The sequence below is a fragment of the Castor canadensis genome, chromosome 3, assembly GCF_047511655.1.
Source record: "Castor canadensis chromosome 3, mCasCan1.hap1v2, whole genome shotgun sequence".
Lineage (NCBI taxonomy): Eukaryota > Metazoa > Chordata > Mammalia > Rodentia > Castoridae > Castor > Castor canadensis.
Window position 1 is genome coordinate 160,132,711 of NC_133388.1, and position 19,315 is coordinate 160,152,025.

At 36.0% G+C, this 19,315-nt stretch overlaps 1 protein-coding gene across 15 annotated transcripts in view; it reads left to right on the forward strand.

Moving 5' to 3' along the window:
• Positions 1 to 19,315, forward strand: part of Vps13b (vacuolar protein sorting 13 homolog B) — a 699,658-nt gene that overhangs the window by 16,516 nt on the left and 663,827 nt on the right. For all 15 annotated transcript variants that reach the window (XR_012446367.1, XR_012446368.1, XR_012446369.1 and 12 more), the window contains exon 4: positions 13,441 to 13,561. Coding sequence is in view for 12 of the 15 variants with exons in the window: in XM_074068910.1 (XP_073925011.1) it covers positions 13,441 to 13,561 (121 nt within the window). In the remaining 3 variants the exon portion in view is untranslated. The remainder of the gene's footprint in view (positions 1 to 13,440; positions 13,562 to 19,315) is intronic.

Below are 19,315 nucleotides of genomic sequence, written 5' to 3' on the forward strand. Positions count from 1 at the left end.
GTACAGTGTTGAGGTCCATTCCTTCCATTCTTAGTTTTCTTAAGAGCTTTTATCATGCAGTGGTGTTGGATCTTATCAGAGACTTTTTCTACATCTGTTGAGGTGATCAAATGGTTTTTGTCTTTGCTTCTATTAATGTGCTGTATTACATTTATAGATTTGTGTATGTTGAACCACCCCTTGATCCCTGGGATGAAGCCGACTTGGTCGTGGTGAATGATCTTTCTGATACGTTGTTGGATTCAGTTTGCCATTATTTTGTTGAGGATGTTTGCATCGATGTTCATTAAGGAGATTGGCCTACAGTTCTTTTTGGAGATGTCTTTGTCTGGTTTTGCATAGAGTATTCTGTGGTTGAAGTTGTTTTCATTCAGTGTCCAGAATACCTCACTCCATACCCTTCTTGCTTTTAAGGTTTCCAGTGAGAAATCTCTGTGATTTTCATGGGTTTACCTTTGTATGTTATTTGTTTTTTCTCTCTTACAGCCTTCAATATTATTTCTTTATTCTCTGTGCTTGTTGTTTTAATGATAATATGTTGTGGGGTAGTTCTATTTTGGTCCAGTCTGTTTGGTGTCCTGGAGGCCTCCTGTACCTGTATGGGCATAGCTTTCTCTAGGTTTGGGAAATTTTCTGTTATTATTTTGTTGAATATATTATCAGTCCCTTTTGCTTGCACCTCTTCTTCTTCAATGCCCATGATTCTCAGGTTTGGTGTTTTGATGGCGTTGATGAGTTCTTTTTTTTTTATTATTTTATTATTCATATGTGCATACAAGGCTTGGGTCATTTCTCCCCCCTGCCCCCACCCCCTCCCTTACCACCCACTCCGCCCCCTCCCTCTCCCCCCCAATACCCAGCAGAAACTATTTTGCCCTTATTTCTAATTTTGTTGTAGAGAGAGTATAAGCCATAATAGGAAGGAACAAGGGTTTTTGCTGGTTGAGATAAGGATAGCTATACAGGGAGTTGACTCACATTAATTTCCTGTGTGTGTGTGTTACCTTCTAGGTTAGTTCTTTTTGATCTAACCTTTTCTCTAGTTCCTGGTCCCCTTTTCCTATTGACCTCAGTTGCTTTTAAGGTATCTGCTTTAGTTTGATGAGTTCTTGCCTATTCCTTTTGTAGGTCTTGAGTTGTTTGACTTATAGTTCTTTAGTTTTTCCTTTAATTTCCATATGGGTCACTTCCTCTTTAATATTATCTGTTTTCATCTTCAGTTCTTTTATATCTCTAGTTATAGTTTTCTCTGTTTGACTTTGGTGTTTATTTAGGGCTCCTATGGGTTCATTTATTTGTTTCTGTGTCTTCTCTTACTTATTTTGGTGTCTTGACATTTCTTGAGTGCCTCTTGTATGTTTTGGTTAACTATGTATAGTAACATCTCCATGAAATTCTCAGTGATTACTTGCAGGATTTCTCCTTTGAGGATGTTCTTGTGTGCATCTTTGGGTTCCTTGGCATCATTTATCTTTGTTTTGTTGGAGTCTGGAACTAGATATCCATTTTCTTTATTTCTCTCTGAATCCTGTTTTAAATTGTTTTATGTGGGAGAATGGTTTCCATCTCTTTTTTTTCTTCCCATCATTCCACTTGGTACTTTGCAACTGTGTTTTGGTAGGCTAGTTGGTGGTTTCAGTCACCTGTTTTCTTTTCCTTGGTTTAATTTTGTTTTGTGAGTATTTGTGTTTTTGTGTTATTTCTGGGTGTAATTTAGTATTTGCTAATTCTCAATAGTAAAACTAGCCACAACAAAAAACCCCAAAGAAATCCACGTGGAGAGATGAACAAACACAAATAAACAAGAAGCAGAACAAACAAACAAACAGACAAAAAAACAGAAAAAAAATTTCCAGGTTCAGGAACAATAGAGTTTCTGTCTTATTTTTAAGTTCTGGTGTTACTCCTCCAGCATCCAACCCTGATGTTGGTATTTAAGTAGAAGCTCTGTTATAGTCTTGCCAGGTGAGTTTTTTTTTTCTTGTGTCTTTCAGAGGCAGGTGCTTGGTCAGCTCCTCCCTCAGTGGGGTGTGGCAGTTTAAGTTTGTATGTTGTCCTCAGGTTCCGCAATCAGCTCTGTAGCCCAGCAGCTGTCCTGCTTTGGAGTTGGGTTTTCGCTCTGCTGGATTACTGAGGGATTGTTTCTTTGCCCCGTCCCCATTCTCTGGGGCAAGATCAGTGATCTGTCAGCCGGCCCCCTGTTGTTAGCGTGCCGTGATGGTTTTCTGATTATGTTTCAGTTTTGCAGTGTTGTTTGAGTTTGGATGTTGCTTGTTGGTTCAGGAGATGAGCTTTGTGGACCACTACATGCCCTGTTTCAGGTAGCAGCTTATCACCCACCTGCTGTTGGCCCTTCTGCCTTTCCAGGCTTTGTTTACTGAAAGTTTGCTTGGAGATTAGCTCCTCGCTCCTCCTCCCTTCTCAGGTGTGCTTTCAGCAACTCCACCCCTCTGCTGTGTGTTAGTTTTCAGTTCTTTGTTTATTGTTCATGTGTTTTTCCTTTGGGGTGGGGGGGTGGGGGTGTCAGTTTGCCCAGGTGGCTTGCTAGTTTATCCTAGGGGTGGCCTGGGGCATACTGCATGATGCTTGGTGCTCACCTGTTGGTCTGCAGAATGTCTCCCAAGCAGGTTTGGAGCCAGTGTCTGACAGTGTAGCAGCCCTCCTGTTTTCTCAGTGTAACATGGCATAGAGAAGCTTTCCTCAGGCTAGTGGTTCAGGGTGTCAAAGTTTTGATTCTCTTTGCTGCTTTATTTCCGCCAAGTGTGGCTCCAGGTTCTCAGTGAGGTTTTGGAGTCATGGACCTATGCTGTCTGCTTCTGTGCCCTAGTCACCATCTTGAATCCTATATTATATATGTTTTATGATGTATTTTATGTGCATATAAATACATATATATGTACATATACATATATGTGTGTATATTTATTTGGTTGTACTCAGGGTCTCAAACTTGCTAGGCAAGTGCTCTACCACTTGAGCCACTCCACCAACCCTTTTTTGCATTGGTATTTTTGAGATAGGATCTTCTTTTTTTGCCTGGGCTGGACTTCAACTGTGATCCTTCTGATCTCTACTTCTTTAGTAGCTTGGATTACAGGTGTGAGCCACTGGCACCTGGCTGATTGGAAGTTTGTGGAGTTTTGTTGTATTTCATCCTTGGATGATAGACCCCTCACCCCCACCCCCATCCCGTGTTGAACTAAAAAAGGTATGTTTATTTTTATTCTTTGATAAGTCTTTTAAGGAAGAAGAAGCATTTGGACCAAGACAAGCAAAGAAGGCTTTAGTTTCACGAGGAGCTTTCTAAGAATGTTATGAATGACTGAAAATACAGGGTTGTAATAGAAGTTCCAGTGTAACCTTAATTATAGTGTTCAGTGCTGTGCATGCTATAATTTGTGTCTAAATGCTGCAAACAAAAAAATAGTGTAGTTTGAGACTTTGCAGTTTGCTAGTGGTTGCAAGTTTTCTCTTCCCTGCTGGTTTTATGCCATCCCAATTGTCACCAAGCATTAAAGATAATGAAGAACATGGATTACAGGTTTGGTTTTTTTTTTTTTTTTTTTTTTTGTGTGAGTCACAAACTCAATATGCAAGTGTCCTCTATTTGTAGATTTGATGATTAGATGCTGCTCAGTTTCTTTTCTTTGAACTTGTTCATTTTGTCATGACTTTCTTTTTAGTATTCAGAAACTATACTGAGTTTTTATATCTGAATTGAATTTTGTATTACATATTATATTTGGGTTTTAGTTGTCTTGACAATTTCTGTTTATTAATTTGAGTGTTTTAGATTGTTTTCTTGTAATTTAAAAATATTGATTAATGCCTTTTGTTACATCTATTTTCTGTCTGAATTTTGTTCTTTTTTTTCTTTTCCTGCCTTGTTTTAAGTATGTAGTCATTCATTTGAGTCTGGTTTAGCTTTCAATGATTTCAGTTACTGGAAGTCAACTGTGGTCTGAAAATAATAAATGGGAAATTACAGAAACCAAAATTTATAAGTTTTAAATTGTGCACCATTCTGAGTAGGGTGAGAAAATCTCCTAGGATGTGAATGATATCTTTGTTCAGCATATCCATGTTGTATAGGCTGGCTACCCAGTGGTTAGTCAGTTACTAACAATAGCAAATGATCTGTCATGATTTTGCATTGCTTGTGTTCAAATAACTCTTAGTTCGCTTAATAATGACTCTAAGGAGAAAGAGAATAATGATGTTGGTAACATCGCTATGGTATACATTTAAAATTGCTTTATTTTAAAGTTGTTATTGTCACTGTGACTAATTTATAAATTAGGCATTATCATAAATATGTATATATAGGAAAAACACATGTATGTAGGGTTCAGTACTATTAGCAGTTTCAGGTATCCACTGAGAACCTTGGAATGTATCTCCCCCCCCACATAAGGGGGACTACTGTATTTTAGCCTTCTTTTTGTCTTTATTATCAATTTCATTAGCTATATATCTCTTTATAGTTTAGTAGTTGCTGTAGGTCTGACAGTATGTATATTTAACTTATCATCTACTCTCAGTATTATATCACTTCACTGATAATGTGTTATCACTTCAGTTTGTGTGCTTACAACAGTATACTTCTCTTTATCCTTTGTTATCACTTGTGATAACATTGTCATAACTATTCTCTATCTGTGGTACACATTCATACAAAATATGTTGCTATTGCTTTGATCAGTTAACTTCTAAGAAATTAAAATAAGAAAAAATATCTGTTATGTTTATCCATATAGTTATTTCAGGTACTTTTTTGTTTAGAGCAAAAGCTTTCATCTAGCAGCATTTTAGTTCAGCTGGAGGAATTTCTTTTAATATTTTTTTGTAGAGCACTTCATTTTGCTATGTATTCTTTCAGCTTTTTTTTTAAAAGAATTCCTTGCTACTTTCTTTGTTTAAAAATTCTCATTTGTTGATTTAACCTTTGAAATAATTCCTGCTTATTTGCATATGTGCAGGGGCTTTTCTGATAGTAGCTCTGTCAACTTCATATTCAAAAGAGAATAGCAGGGGCTGAGTGTAATGATACATTTGTGTAATCCCAGCTATTCTGGAGGTGGAGTTGGGAGGATTGCCATATTGTAAAAGTGCAAAACTCTATCTAAAAAATAACTAAAAGCAAAAGGACTAGGGGCATGGCTCAGGTGGTAGAGTGCTTGCCTAGTAAACTTGAGACCCTGATTTCAATTTCAAAACTCCACTAATTGAGAAGGGGGAAAAATAGCAAGGATAGGAATAGAAAAAGATGGCCAACTCTTAGAAAATGAAAGGATGTTAATGAGAGTAATAGAAATACCTTAAAACAATATCTTCTTTTTCTTAACTCTTTCAACTGTTCAGTGAACTTTTATGTTAGTCAAAAATTGTCACTTAGATGAACCATTTACCCTCATCAACCTTAATTTTTCTCATTCATTAAATGAGACTGACAATATTCTGCAGGATCTTTGTGGTGATTTTAAGTAAGTAGTAATATAGAGCTTCTTAGCCAGGTGCCGGTGGCTCATACCTGTAATCCTAGCTACTCAGGAGGCAGAGATCAGGAGGATCTCGGGTTGAAGCCAGCCTGGGCAAATAGTTCATGAGACCCTATCTTGAAAACACCCGTCACAAAAAAGGGCTAGAGAAATGGCTCAAGGTGTAGGCCCTGAGTTCAAGCCCCAATACTTCAGTATGTGTGTGTGTGTGTGTGTGTGTGTGTGTATAGCTTCTTGTATTCATTTGTGCAGTAATTATCAGTCACTCATGCTCTTATTTTTACAGCGTAAGACTTGCTTGATTTGAAAATATTTCTTCATGAATAGTAAATGTTCTGAAGTCAAAGACTTTCTTTTCCCGGTATTATCAACTTTTATCTTATGGATACTCCACTGTACAGAGTACACTATATGGAGCTGGTGCTTTTCTTTGAACCTGTACCACCTTCATTCTACTTTACTATCTCTAGGCCCCTTTTCAATATCTAGACTTAATGGAATAGTTTCTTAATTTACTCAATACTCTCTTACTCTTTGACCCACTGTAATCTGGCTTTGTCCCTCACCACTCTAATAGAACTACTCTTTCAGACTTCTGTAGTGAGTGTAGATGAAGGGCAAGCAGGGTCATCTACAGTTCAGCAAAGCTTGTCTGGCCTCAAGTGGAGTTTTCCAAAGCTGGTATAAGTTGCCCAAGAGGTTGTGACTGCAGCAAGACCTTCTGAAGTAGGCGTGGTCCTGGTTGCAACAGAAGTAGTGGTGGTTTCAGTGGTCCTTGCACTGGAGAGGAGTTTCTGCAGAGTGATTGTGGAGTGTTCAGAAAAGCTGGACAGTAGTGAAAGAAGTAGCTGCTTTATTGTAGTTTCCCCACTCTCAAAGCAGCAGGCACAAGGGAAGGGTCTGACAGCCGTCAGTCAAGAAGCTGAGAGGCTCCCTCCTAATAGTGTACTTAAAGAACAAAACATTAAAGGCTTACAATAAACACTTGTCTTGGAGCTGGGTGCTGGTGGCTCATGCCTGTAATCCTTGATACTCAGGAGTCAGAGATCAGCAGATCTCCGTTTGAAGACAGCCAGGGCAAATAGTTTGTGAGACCCTATCTCGAAAATACCTAACACAAAAAGGGCTGGTGGAGTGGCTCAAGGTGTAGGTCCTGAGTTTAAACCCAGTACTGCAAACAACAACAACAACAAAAGCCTATCTTGGAATTAATATTCTCTGCAGTACTTAACAGTGCCTAACCTCTAGCCAAATAACATCTGGTCTGTCTTACTGCCTTGTCTGGTGATTTTGAGTCCTTTTTATTTCTTACCTGATTCTGCCAGTTTTTGAAACGTGAGTAGGGCTATGTGTCATCTTCAGTCTGACTCACTGCCTCAAGCCTAGCTAAAACTTTTTTCTTTTTTACTTTGCTGCTGGCATTTCTTGTTCTCCTCCAATCTTTCCATTTGTCTAGTCTGCCATATTACCAGAAGAATAAATCCTTTACTTTATACTAGAAATCTAAAAGTTTCAAATACCATTTCTATTAGGTAAGTCCCACGTTTTTACCCAATCTCTGCTAGTAAACATTCAGCTTCCATGTAGACATGTATGTTGATATGATAAGCTTTCTCTATCTAAAATCAAATTTATCATTTTACTTTTTTTTTTTTTTTGGAGTACCTTGTATCAAACCCAGGGCCTCTAGCATGCTAGGCAAGTGCTCTGCCACTTCAGCCATGCCCCCAGCCCTTTGGTTTTTATTTTGCTTTTGAGACAAAGACTTACTACCTTTGCTTGGACTTGTGTCAAACCCATAATCCTCCTTTCTCCCCCTGCTAAGTAGCTGGGATTACAGGTGTGAACCACCACACCCTGGAGCCATTTTACTTTGAAAATTACTTCTTAAAAAAATTCTGTTCGGTTATTTTCAGGATACTGTGGAGCTCTTAGTAGTGTTTTCCTATACAGTTCATAATCAAGCATCTATTTTTCTAGCCTGAAAATTTTAAGGCTTTTTAGTGTAATTTTACAACATTAGAGCAGATATGAAAGTAAGATTAAGTTCCTTTCTCAGTAGTGTCATTGACTGAATTAAGGTACAAAGAACAGAGGATTTTTTTTTTTTTTGGGGGTCGCAATGAGACTAGTGAGAAAAGGAGTTGAAGCAGTTGCAGAGTTTATGTTTTATTTTAGATATACTGAATTTGAGGTGTTAATGTTAAAATTCTCATAGCTACTTCCCTTATTGTTTAGTTTCTAAACTTTTATAGTTAATAGTTTTTGGTTCTCTTGTTTTGAAGATTCTGCTTCATCTTCTTATCTTTTACTTAAAAGGCTACTGGCTTACTAGTGTATGGAAGAAAGCTTAAATTTCTTGGACTGACATTCAAGGCCCTGTTCCATTTGCCTTAGCTTCTTTTTTGCTGTGATATTTTACTTCTCTCTTACCTAAATTGGGCTCTTTCGATAACACATTTGCTTCTTTCTTTTTACCCTTTTATTCAACCTTCTCTTTTTCTTTCCTGCAGTATATAGTATTTTTCAAACATATGTTCTTTGTGATGTTTCCTGACTATCCAAGTTCAGTCTGATTTCTCCTATCTCATAAATGGTATTTAGTGTTACACTAACTATTCAGTTGACCTTTTCTCTTAGGGAGGCAGTAGAGTTAAGTAGTTAGTATTGTGCAGTTTAATAGCGGTGTCATTTCAAGCCATTATTTAATTTCTTTATGCTTTACTTTCCTCATCTATAAAATTCATAGGATTGGTTAGGAGGTTTAAGAGAGATATAAGAGTAGTGTTCTTAGCAGTATGTTACAAGTTGGAAGAATCATAAATACAAAAATGTTTTTCTCATTTGTCTTTATTTCTTTCCTCCTATCTTCTATTTTTCCTTATGTGTTTCTTAAGAGAAGCCTTAGTTTCTTTATTCTTGAAATACTTGATGCCTGGCACATATAAGTGCTCAATAAAGGTAACTGCTATTTCTTTGTGATAGATAAAATAACTGATTAACTCTTAAGTTGCTCTTAACCTTTTTAAGTTATGTTGTATTGTTTTCAAGTACATAGATAAAACACCTGGATAAGGATACAATTTCTAATACTACTCATTGTGTCTGAAGGTGCCTAATACATACTTTAAAAATCTTTGCCTAAGCATTACTTGTTCAGGGGAAATACATATAATAAATAAACAGTTTTATTAATCTTTTCAAGCACTCAATTTCCCCCAGTGAAATCTATGAGCAGGTCTAAGCAATTCATTGGTTTTAAAAAATGGGGAGAGGGATGTAGAACTCTGATATACATCAAAGAAAGAAAGGATAATGAAGAAAAAGTTACCACCAACCTGTTGCTATTAACTAGCATGGTTTGATTGTTGTGTAGCCAGAGCAGTGTCCTGTGTCAGGTAGTTATGTGAGTGAAAATAATGCAGAGAAGAGATAGCAAATAGTTGAGTCATCTGAGGAAAGTGGATTTGGTCCTGTTCCCAAGCAGAGATAGAAGAGGAGCCGCATCACACCAAAGTGTTCACAAGAGTATAGTCACCTTTTTCCTTATTAAAGTGTAGCTTTGGTCAATGAGATGAATTATTCCTCTTTTTGAGGTTATCAAGGGTAAGAATACAAGGGAGGGTCACTCCTTCTTTCCTAGCCTTTTACGGGAGAAAAGATTGATGCATTGTTTTCTGTGGGGTGAAGCTGATATATGAAGAGATTGGTGTTACATATTCCTCCTTGGATGGTATTTTTAAAAATGATGATCTTAATTGTTATTGCTTAATTGTTATTGCAAAATAAGAACCTGCAATGGTATAATTTATGAAGAAGAGAAATTTCTTTGGCTCACTCTTCTGAAGGCTGGGAAGTCTAAGAGCATGGTACCAGCATCTTATGAAGGCCTTCTTGCTGCAATCTGGTAGATAGCATCACCTGCAAGCAGAGCAAGTATGTTAGTTCAGGTCTCTCTTCCTCTTTATAAAGCCACTCAAGCCATCATGGGGACCCCACCCTCATGACCTCATTGAATCCTAATTATCTCTGAATGGCCCATGTTCCATTATCATCAACATAGGAGTTTGGTAGTTAAGTTTCGTACACTTTTGGGGGATGCATACAAACTATAGCAATGCCCTAAGTTAATTTTACTAATACAGCTTTTAGGGTATAGAAGGAAGCCAAAGATTTCCATTTTTGCTGTGAGATTTTTTTACCTTTCTTATGCTGTGAGATTTTTAAAATGTGTTATTCCTTGTTCTCTTTTATTCTCCTGCTTTATTTCTGAGTTGGTTTTTTTTTTGGTTTTCTGATTCTCTAAAGTATGGTGTTATTCATAGGGTTTCTTTATTGAAAATTACCAAAGCACTTGCTTCTGGTGAGGATAGAGGTAAATCTCAACCTCTTTCAATGCTCAAGGAGCCTTTTGGTGACCAGAGCTGGTGCCTCCATTCTTTTCTGCTTGCCAAGTTAAAACTTAATTCAAGTTATCTTAGCTAGTATTTTTGAAAACAGAGTTTCTTTTATTAGTAATTGGAGGCTTTCAGTAAAGTAAGAATGTGTAGTCCAAAGTAATGTCTACTGGTTAAAAGCATATGATGCCACCAATTCCATTTTTAGTAGTAAATACTAAATTTATTTTCTGTGCTTAATTTTGTTTTGCTTTATTTTTTAAAAATTTGGTTGGGTATGTAATTGTCATGATTAAAATATAATTGAAGTGAAAACATTCAAATTTTAAAAGGATTATTTTCTAATTATAATATGTATGTTGTGACAATTTCCTAACCAAAGTTAAGAAAAAAATGTTTGCACATTTGGTAATGTTTGCTTCACAATACGTATTCCTTTGACTAGCATGATTAGTGTTCATTCTTAAGCATACTAAGATTTCAGGGTTATTAAAAATTTTTAAGTTATTCCACTTTCCTTTTGAATAACTATAGTTTGTAAGGAATCTTTAGTAAGTGTGTGTGTGTGTGTGTGTGTGTGTGTGTGTGTGTGTATAAAACTCTTTGGAAACTCATTTAGTGTACCTTATCCATTTTTGCTTCTGGCATTTAAAAAAAATAACTTATTCTTTCTTTTGCTTTATTTTGTGTATATCAGATTTTTTTTTAACAGTAATTTTTTTAACCTTTATTTTTTTTCTTTTTGGTGGTACTGGGGTTTGAACTCAGGGCTTCGTGCTTGCAAAGCAGGCTGTCTACTGCTTGAGCCGCACCTCCAGTCCTATATCAGATTTTTTGGGCTGCAGTAGTTTTAGTTTTGGCTGGAATGTTTATTATGACATCATTGTAATCTATATGTAGGTTATGATTTCAGTGTTAAATATTTTCATAATTATGTTAGTTTTGGCAGTTCATTTGGAACTTTTCACATCTCTTTAATGAATATATTTTACTTCTGGAATTTTGAGGTGAACACATGTTTAAAATATTAATAATATGCTTTTAATGTTAACATTGTGTAGAAGTCTACAACTGGACATTTTAAGGATATTTGAACTAAAAGTAATTATAGTAAGGTTTTATTTTCAGTATTAGTGTTTTAGTATTTAAAATCTAAATGATTCCCCCCAAATAACAGATGATGTGATTTTAAAGAGTGAATTGTGAACCTGAAAGACTGTGGTGTTACTTTGTATGAACTTATGAAGAACCTAAGTTCATGCAAAGTTTTTTATGATATCAAATATTTAAAGTTTTGCTTATATCAAATATTTTAATCTTTCTCCCTAATGCATCCCTAGCATCTGAAGCCATGTTAATTTGTAAAAGACTCACCATTTATTGACATATATTTCTCTTATTGTTATATTCAATAAGAATTTTTGTGTTTTAAAGGGATCTTAGCACGGTTCTTATTTAGCTCTAGTACCTATTAGATTGGCAAATTTAGTGATTATTATCATAATTATTATTATTCTTGAAAATCTTCAAATATATGAAGTAAAAGTTCTGAGTTAAATGTATAAATATTGTACATTTATAAAATTATAAAATAATATTAGTTACTAAATTGTTATAAATATTATGAAATATATTATTATTGATGGCTGAATTGATGTACAGGACGCCATTTACCTTTGTTTGTACCTTTTCTCTGACTCCACACAGGCATCTTTTTTCAAATTAAAATGTGCTCTTTTATCCTTAAAAAGGGAATAAGAAGTTGCCAGGTGCTTTTACCTCATAATTACTATCCTGTATATTTTCTTTATCTAATGCCTGTTTTCTTTTTTTTCTTGAAAGAGCAATCTATGCTTGTTAATTCCAGTTTAACTTCTCATTTACTGTTCCAGTTTTTGTCCCTCTACTGGAACCAGTTAATCTCCTTTCTTATAGGCTACTGTCAGCCTCCTCCTAATTACTAAACCCTGAAATAGTTCAACTGTGAGAACTGAGTATGTGCTTGGAATTTTTATTACCCCGTTTTTGTTAAACCAGTCCATGCCTTTAGCTTTTGGTATCATTCTTCCATCTTGCATACTACAACCTTACTTGACTAAACATCTTTCTTTTTAATATGCCAGATATATTTATACCATTTTCTTTTGCTGATGAGTCTCACCCCCACACCTTGTTTAGCCTCTACCCTTAACCTTAACCTAAACATTCCTACACTGAGGGTCCCTCCCACCACCTTGGTACCAGGGCCTTGCTCATGTTAGACAAGTGCTTTGCCACTAAGGTCTGTCACTGGCCTCCTACATTGAGTTTTAAGGGCCTAAACTAGCTTTTCCAAATAGAATGTCTGTTTATGTTTCTATTAAAAACAACAACAACAAAAATACTGCTGTCTTAGAACTGAGAACTGTGTTTATAGATTCTGAAATCTTTGAGGATAGGTATTGTAACTAACTTATCTTAGTAAATAAATCCAACATTTGGGACATAAGAGTATTATTTGATGTTGAATCAGCATAAAAAAGAGTATTCTTTTTTGCATTTCATGAATAAGGGGACAAATTTCATAAAAATGTATAATTTAAGTTTCTGTTATCTATATTAAAATTCATTTAAGTCCTATGTAGTATGAATAATTCAGTAAACATTGTTAAATGGTGTGCAAAAGATTATAAGGATGGTTAAGATTAAACATTAAAAATGATTAAGAAGAGAGCCTGGATTCTAAACAGGAAAGAATTTGACATGTAAACAAGAAATGGAAAATTAATTCTCCTTTGTGTGTATTTTGTGCTTATAGATGCAAATTGTTTAAAAGCTTCCATTAAATAGTCTTTTCTTTTGCCAAATCCATAAATACTAATTCTTTGGATATTGTCAGTTAGTTCATTTTGATACCAGGTAATGGAAATAAGGATTTAGGTTTTTTGGAGGTATTTGGGTTTGAACTTGTTTTGTGCTTGTGAGGTAGGCATTGCAACTTGAGTGATGCCATTAGCCCTTTCTGCTCTTGTTATTTTCCATATAGGGTCTTGCTTTTTGTCCAGGCCAGACTAGATCACAATATCCTGTTTTAAGGTTTCTGCTGTTGCTGAGATGATGGAGGTGGGCCACCATGCCCAAATTTTTCTTTTGAGATGAGTTTTCACAAGGTGTTTTGTCTGGGCTGACCTAGAAGTATGATCCTCTTGATCTCTGTTTCCTACATAACTTGTAATGACAGGAATGTGCCACCAGGCCCAACTATTGGTTGAGATGGTATTTTCCTGGCCTGGCCTCAAATCATGATCCTCTGGATCTCAGCCTCCAAGGATGATAGGCATGAGCCCTTGACACCTGGCCGGGATTTAGTTTTAAACTACTAGTTTTTTTTAAGTGGTTTTCAAGAATGCAAAATTTTAAACTTGCTGATGTAGTTTTTTACAGCTAAAAAATAAAATTGGAAGTATAATAACTTTAGTAATCATAAACTGCACATAATGAACAAACATTTTCCTGGGTCTTAGATATGATTGATTTGTTTCTCCTTTCTTTAAAATAAAAAATAGGATGACCATGAAAGCTGTGGTTCTAATTCTACCAACCGTAGCTCTACTGAGAATGCAAAATCATCAGTGAAACCCCGAAGAATTCATCAGGCTGCTCCTACAGATCCTGACTTACCACCAGGTAATTTCAGTTATTGTTGATCATTGTTTTAGTCCTTTGTAGAATATACATTTTCAGTCCTCTTTACCATTGTAAAACTTTTAGGCTATATATACATGTGCAGAACATATTGGGTCCAGAACCCTCACAAATGGCTTTTAGTCAGATTTTGATCCTTTTTTTGTAGCAAGTTAAGCTTTGAGTTTCTTTCTTACAGCCTCTTTAAGCAGAGACTCATGGTCTCTTTGTTCCTTCTTCTCACTGATAACAGAGAAAAGACACTGGATTGTTGACTTTGGAAGATTTAAAATTCATTAATGAAATGATAGGATTTTGTAACGGGAAGAAACCTTATATATTACCTCTCTCATTTTCTGATGTTTTTATCTACCTGGCAAATATTCAATGAAAGAAAACCATTATTGTATGTCAGCTCTGTGGCTAAAGTGCATTACTGCCTTTATACAATTAAGAGTTGTTTATCAGTCACTTTTTCTTTTGATTTTTTTTTCGATTAGTCACTCCTCTTTTTTTGTGAGGCATGATGGAGATTGTTGTATACTTCTGTCTTGTGCAAAGGGTTAAAACTCTCTACTAGGTTTAACCTAGTTAATTTTTGACAGTCTTCCGGCACCATCTATTGTTATAGGTTAAAGTTAGGTATACCATTATGTAGTTACACATCTATTAAATACACATCCTAAGTTACCAGTGCTCTTGAAGTGAACATTATTAGCTAGCGCTATAATGATAATAATGATACTTTGTATTTTTCTTAACTGTATATAACAAATTTGGTAGTCCATCTGGCCTTTAGGAAGTTTAGTTGCTATAAGCTGTAGAAGGTTCCCAAAGATATTTCTAAATGTTTTCAATTCTTCTTAGTGGGGTAGTTCTGGAACTTTTTCAACTTTTTTCTTTTTAACTCCTTGGGAAAAATCCCAGGGGAATTAAACTATAAATTAAATTAAACTGGTAGCTTATTCTTATTTATGAAGTATACAACCTTTTTATTTCTCAAATTTAACTACTTATCTCCTCAAAATTTCTTAGACCAGCTCATGGTTTTTGCACATTGATTTTTTTTTTTTTTGTTCTTTTTTCCCCTTTTCCTTCACCCCTTTCCCTTTCACTGTCAGTTTTAGATTTAATTATTTTCCCCCCTCCCCCATTCTAGATTTTTGTTTCTCTTAAGTGAGAACTTGCTTAAGAAAAATTTAAAGCCGTTGTCATTTGTTGATTTTGCAGATAGGAACCTTCTGTGGGCTAATCTGAACGTACTGCAAACAGATTCTAGACTACTAATGACACTCTAGAGCCCATATTTGAATTTAGACTTACAGAATTAAGACAGTTGACTTATTTTTAGTGCCATAAAACAGAATTGTGTTCTACCTGAACTACTCAAGGTAGCTTTTGGATTAACATGTGCTTTTCTATCTTACCTAACTGGAAGATTTATAACTTATATACTCTTTTATGCTGACATAAATCATAGAGAGTTGCTTTAAGAAGTAACTGAATCTGTTGGCTGAATAATGGGAGTCAGAACAGCTAAACTTAATTTTGCCAAAGGAAAAAAGGGGAATATTTGAAGACTGACTTTTTGGAACTTTGTCTGCTTGGGAATCATATTAAAGTTCTTTCATGATAGAGATAAATTTCTTTTTTCAAAATTTTCTGGTGCAAGGTTATTTGTTTCTTCTAGGATCTGTAGTCACAGTTTTGAAGTTTGAGCATGTTTATGGAGCCAGAGATGATTTTTGAGGAAAGTTTTGGTGTTGTTGATAGATAGGCATTTGTTTTATTCCTTTGATGGGTAGGTGGCTTTCTGATAGCAAAAGGATATAAATAAATAATCTAACATCCACTTTTCAGTTCTGTTCTTGGTATCTAAAATAATCTTTTTCTGACTGTGGCTCTAGACCACTTACTACATCGTTACATCAATTTAGTGAGTCATGGCAAACCTTTAAAAAAATAGATAGCATAGAATAGAAAACCTCATAGCATAATGACATGTAATAAACGTAGTATGTCAAGAAACTTGTTTGTATGTGTGTGCTTGAGTTGAGATTTGATGTAATATTTCTTACTGGAGGAAGACCAAACAGTTTGAATCTAACTAACTAGAAGCATTCACAGTTTCTTAAAGATACATAGTAACAATCTTGGATGAGGGGCCTATCATATCCTGTGAGATATGTTAACAGTTTCTACTTAGACCATTTAATGATGTTTTATTTATTTATCATTCATTTTTTCTTCTGTATTTGCAGCACTTTTTTTTTTTTTTTTAACTCTGATGTGGATTGAACCCAGCAAATGTTCAAATGTGGATTAAACTTCACATTTGCTAGGCAATCACTCTACCACTGAGCTATACCCCTAGCTCTATCCTGTGCACTGTATCTCAGTGTAAAGGAATACCAGGTCTCACTTTAATTGTCTGCTTTCTGAAAAGTCTTTGGATTTTATTGATGGACATCATAAGAACCAGCAATTTGTGGGCTGCTTATAAATTTCTGCTAAAATGTCTTTAAAAGCTACTGTCCTTTAGTTATTTTAGTCTCTTAATTGGTATTTTTTTTTTCTTACTAAATACTCTTTAAAAAGTTTGCCACTTTACTTGATTGTTAGCAAGTTCAGAAGTTTGTGTTCTGTTGTATAGGTGTTTCTCTCTGGCTTTTGTCATATATTTATCTCTTCCCTTTTCTTTTCCTTGTGCTTTCTCAGATGTGTGTGTGTACAAATATTTAGGATATAGTTAAACTGAAAACCATGTGCCCATTGGATCAGAAGTTGTACCTTAGTCATCTCTGATCTTCATTATCTTGCACAGGCATTACCAAACACATTTTGTAAAGGGTCATTTTGTAAATATTTTAAACTATGTAAGCTGTATGTTTTCTTTCACAACTATTCTACTCTCCTGGTGTAGTGTGAAAGCAGCCATAGACAATTAGTAAAGTAATGAATGTGGCTGTATGCCAAATAAAACTGTCTATAAAACCAGATGGTATAGGCCTTGTTTTGCTGGTCCTTGTACAATGTCGGGTTCATAATAGACATTCAGTTGTTGCCTGAAGTGTAAAAAAATCACATAGCACATTCCGTCAAGTTTACATAATTGATTCATAGAATCACTGAAATTGGCATAAGAAATTACCTTAGATTTTTTAGGTCATGGATTCTTGAAAATCTGTGAAAAAATACAGCTTTAATTTCAAAATTGACATTTAATGTATTCAAATATTTGCTAAAATCCCCAGCTTATGCCTCTGATCTAGCCTACTTTTGTGAATGAGAAAATAGAAAGGCAGATATTTTGGTATCTATGGGGAGACATTACTCAATTAGCAATCATATGCTCAGATTTTTCTACTTAAAAAAAAATATTGACCCACAGAGTGGGAGAAAATATTTGCCAGGTACACATCACACAAAGGACTGATAACCAGAATATATAGGGAACTTAAAAAACTAAATTCTCCCAAAACTAATGAACTAATAAAGAAATGGGCAAGTGAACTAAACAGAACTTTCTCAAAAGAAGAAATTCAAATGGCCAAAAAACACATGAAAAAATGCTCACCATCTCTAGCAATAAAGGAAATGCAAATTAAAACCACAGTAAGATTCCACCTCACCCCTGTTAGAATAGCCATCATTAACAACACCACCACCAACAGGTGTTGGTGAGGATGCGGGGGAAAAAGGAACCCTCTTATACTGTTGGTGGGAATGTAAACTAGTACAACCACTCTGGAAAAAAATCTGGAGGCTACTTAAAAAGCTAAACATTGACCTACCATTTGATCCAGCAATACCACTCTTGGGGATATACCCAAAAGACTGTGACACAGGTTACTCCAGAGGCACCTGCACACCCATGTTTATTGCAGCACTATTCACAATAGCCAAGTTATGGAAATAGCCAAGATGCCCCACTACTGACGAATGGATCAAGAAAATGTGGTATTTATACACAATAGAATTTTATGCAGTCATGAAGGAGAACGAAATGTTATCATTCGCTGGTAAATGGATGTAATTGGAGAACATCATTCTGAGTGAGGTTAGCCTGGCCCAAAAGACCAAAAATCGTATGTTCTCCCTCATATGTGGACATTAGATCAAGGGCAAACACAACAAGGTGATTGGACTTGATCACAAGACAAAAGTGAGAGCACACAAGGGAGATATGAGGATAGGTAAAACACCTAAAAAATTAGCTGACATTTGTTGCCCTTAACACAGACAAACTAAAGCAGATACGTTAAAAGCAACTGAGGCCAATAGGAGAAGGGGACCAGGAACTAGAGAAAAGTTTAGATCAAGAAGAATTAATGTAGAAGGTAACACACATGTACAGGAAATTAATGTGAATCAAGTCCCTGTATAGCTATCTTTATCTCAATTAGCAAAAACCCTTGTTCCTTCCTATTATTGCATATACTCTCTCTTGAACAAAATTAGAGATAAGGGCAAAATAGTTTCTGCCGGATATTGAGGGGGTTGGGGGGAGAGGGAGGGGGCGGGGTTGGTGGTAAGGGAGGGGGTAGGGGGGAAGGGGCAGAAATGACCCAAGCATTGTATGCACATATCAATAATAATAAAAAACATTGAATATGAAAAAGAGGTGAGGGTATGGCTCACGTGGTAGAGTACCTGCCTAGCAAGCATTGAGTTCAAAACCTCAGTACTGCCAAAAAATAAATGCATTTTATAAGCTGGGTGTGGTTCCTCAGGTCTGTAATCCAGGCAACATAGGAGATCGAGATCAGGAGGATCATGGTTCAAGGCCACCCCAGACAATAAGGTAGTGAGACCCCCTCCCTTATCTTTTTTTTTTCTTTTTTAATACTTTTCAGTACTTTATTTTTCTTTCTTTATTCATTTATTCATATGTGCATACGTTGTTTGGGTCATTTCTCCCTCCCCCCTCCCCCGCCCCTGGCCCTCTCCCTTTCCTCCCCACCCCTGTCACTTCCAGGCAGAACCTGCTCTGCCCATTTCTCCAATTTTGTTGAAGAGAAGACATAAGCAATAATTAGAAAGACATAGTGTTTTTGCTAGTTGAGATTAGGGTAGCTATACAGAGAGATTCCTAGCATTGCTTCCATGCACAGGTGTATTACAACCTGAATCGATTCATTTCTGCCTGACTTCTTCACTACTTCCCAGTCACCTTCCCATATTGACCTCTGTCATTTTAAGGTTACTGTATTAGTTCCTCTGCGGCGGGGACATTAAACACTTTCAAGTTTTGGGTTTCCTACCTATCCCCAGTCCTTCTGTATGTGCTGTCCCCTTAGCGTGTGACCCAAGTCCAACAACATTACTGCCTTTGCCCTAGCTCTAAAGTCCGTATATGAGGGAGAACGTAGGATTTTTGGTCTTCTGAACCTGGCTAACCTCACTGAAGATGATGTTCTCCAGTTCCATCCATTTACTTGCGAATGATAAGATTTATTTCTTCTTCATGGCTGAGTAAAATTCCATTGTGTATAAATACCACATATTCTTAATCCATTCATCAGTAGTGAGGCATCTTGGCTAGTTCCATAACTTGGCTATTGTGAATAGCGGTGCAATAAACATGGGTGTCCAGGTGCCTCTAGAGTAACCTGAATCGCATTCCTTTGGGTATATTCCTAGGAGTGGGATTGGTGGATCATATGGTAGATCTATGTTTAGTTTTTAAAGAAGCCTCCATATTGTTTTCCAGAGTGGTTGCACTAGCTTGCATTCCCACCAGCAGTGTACGAGGGT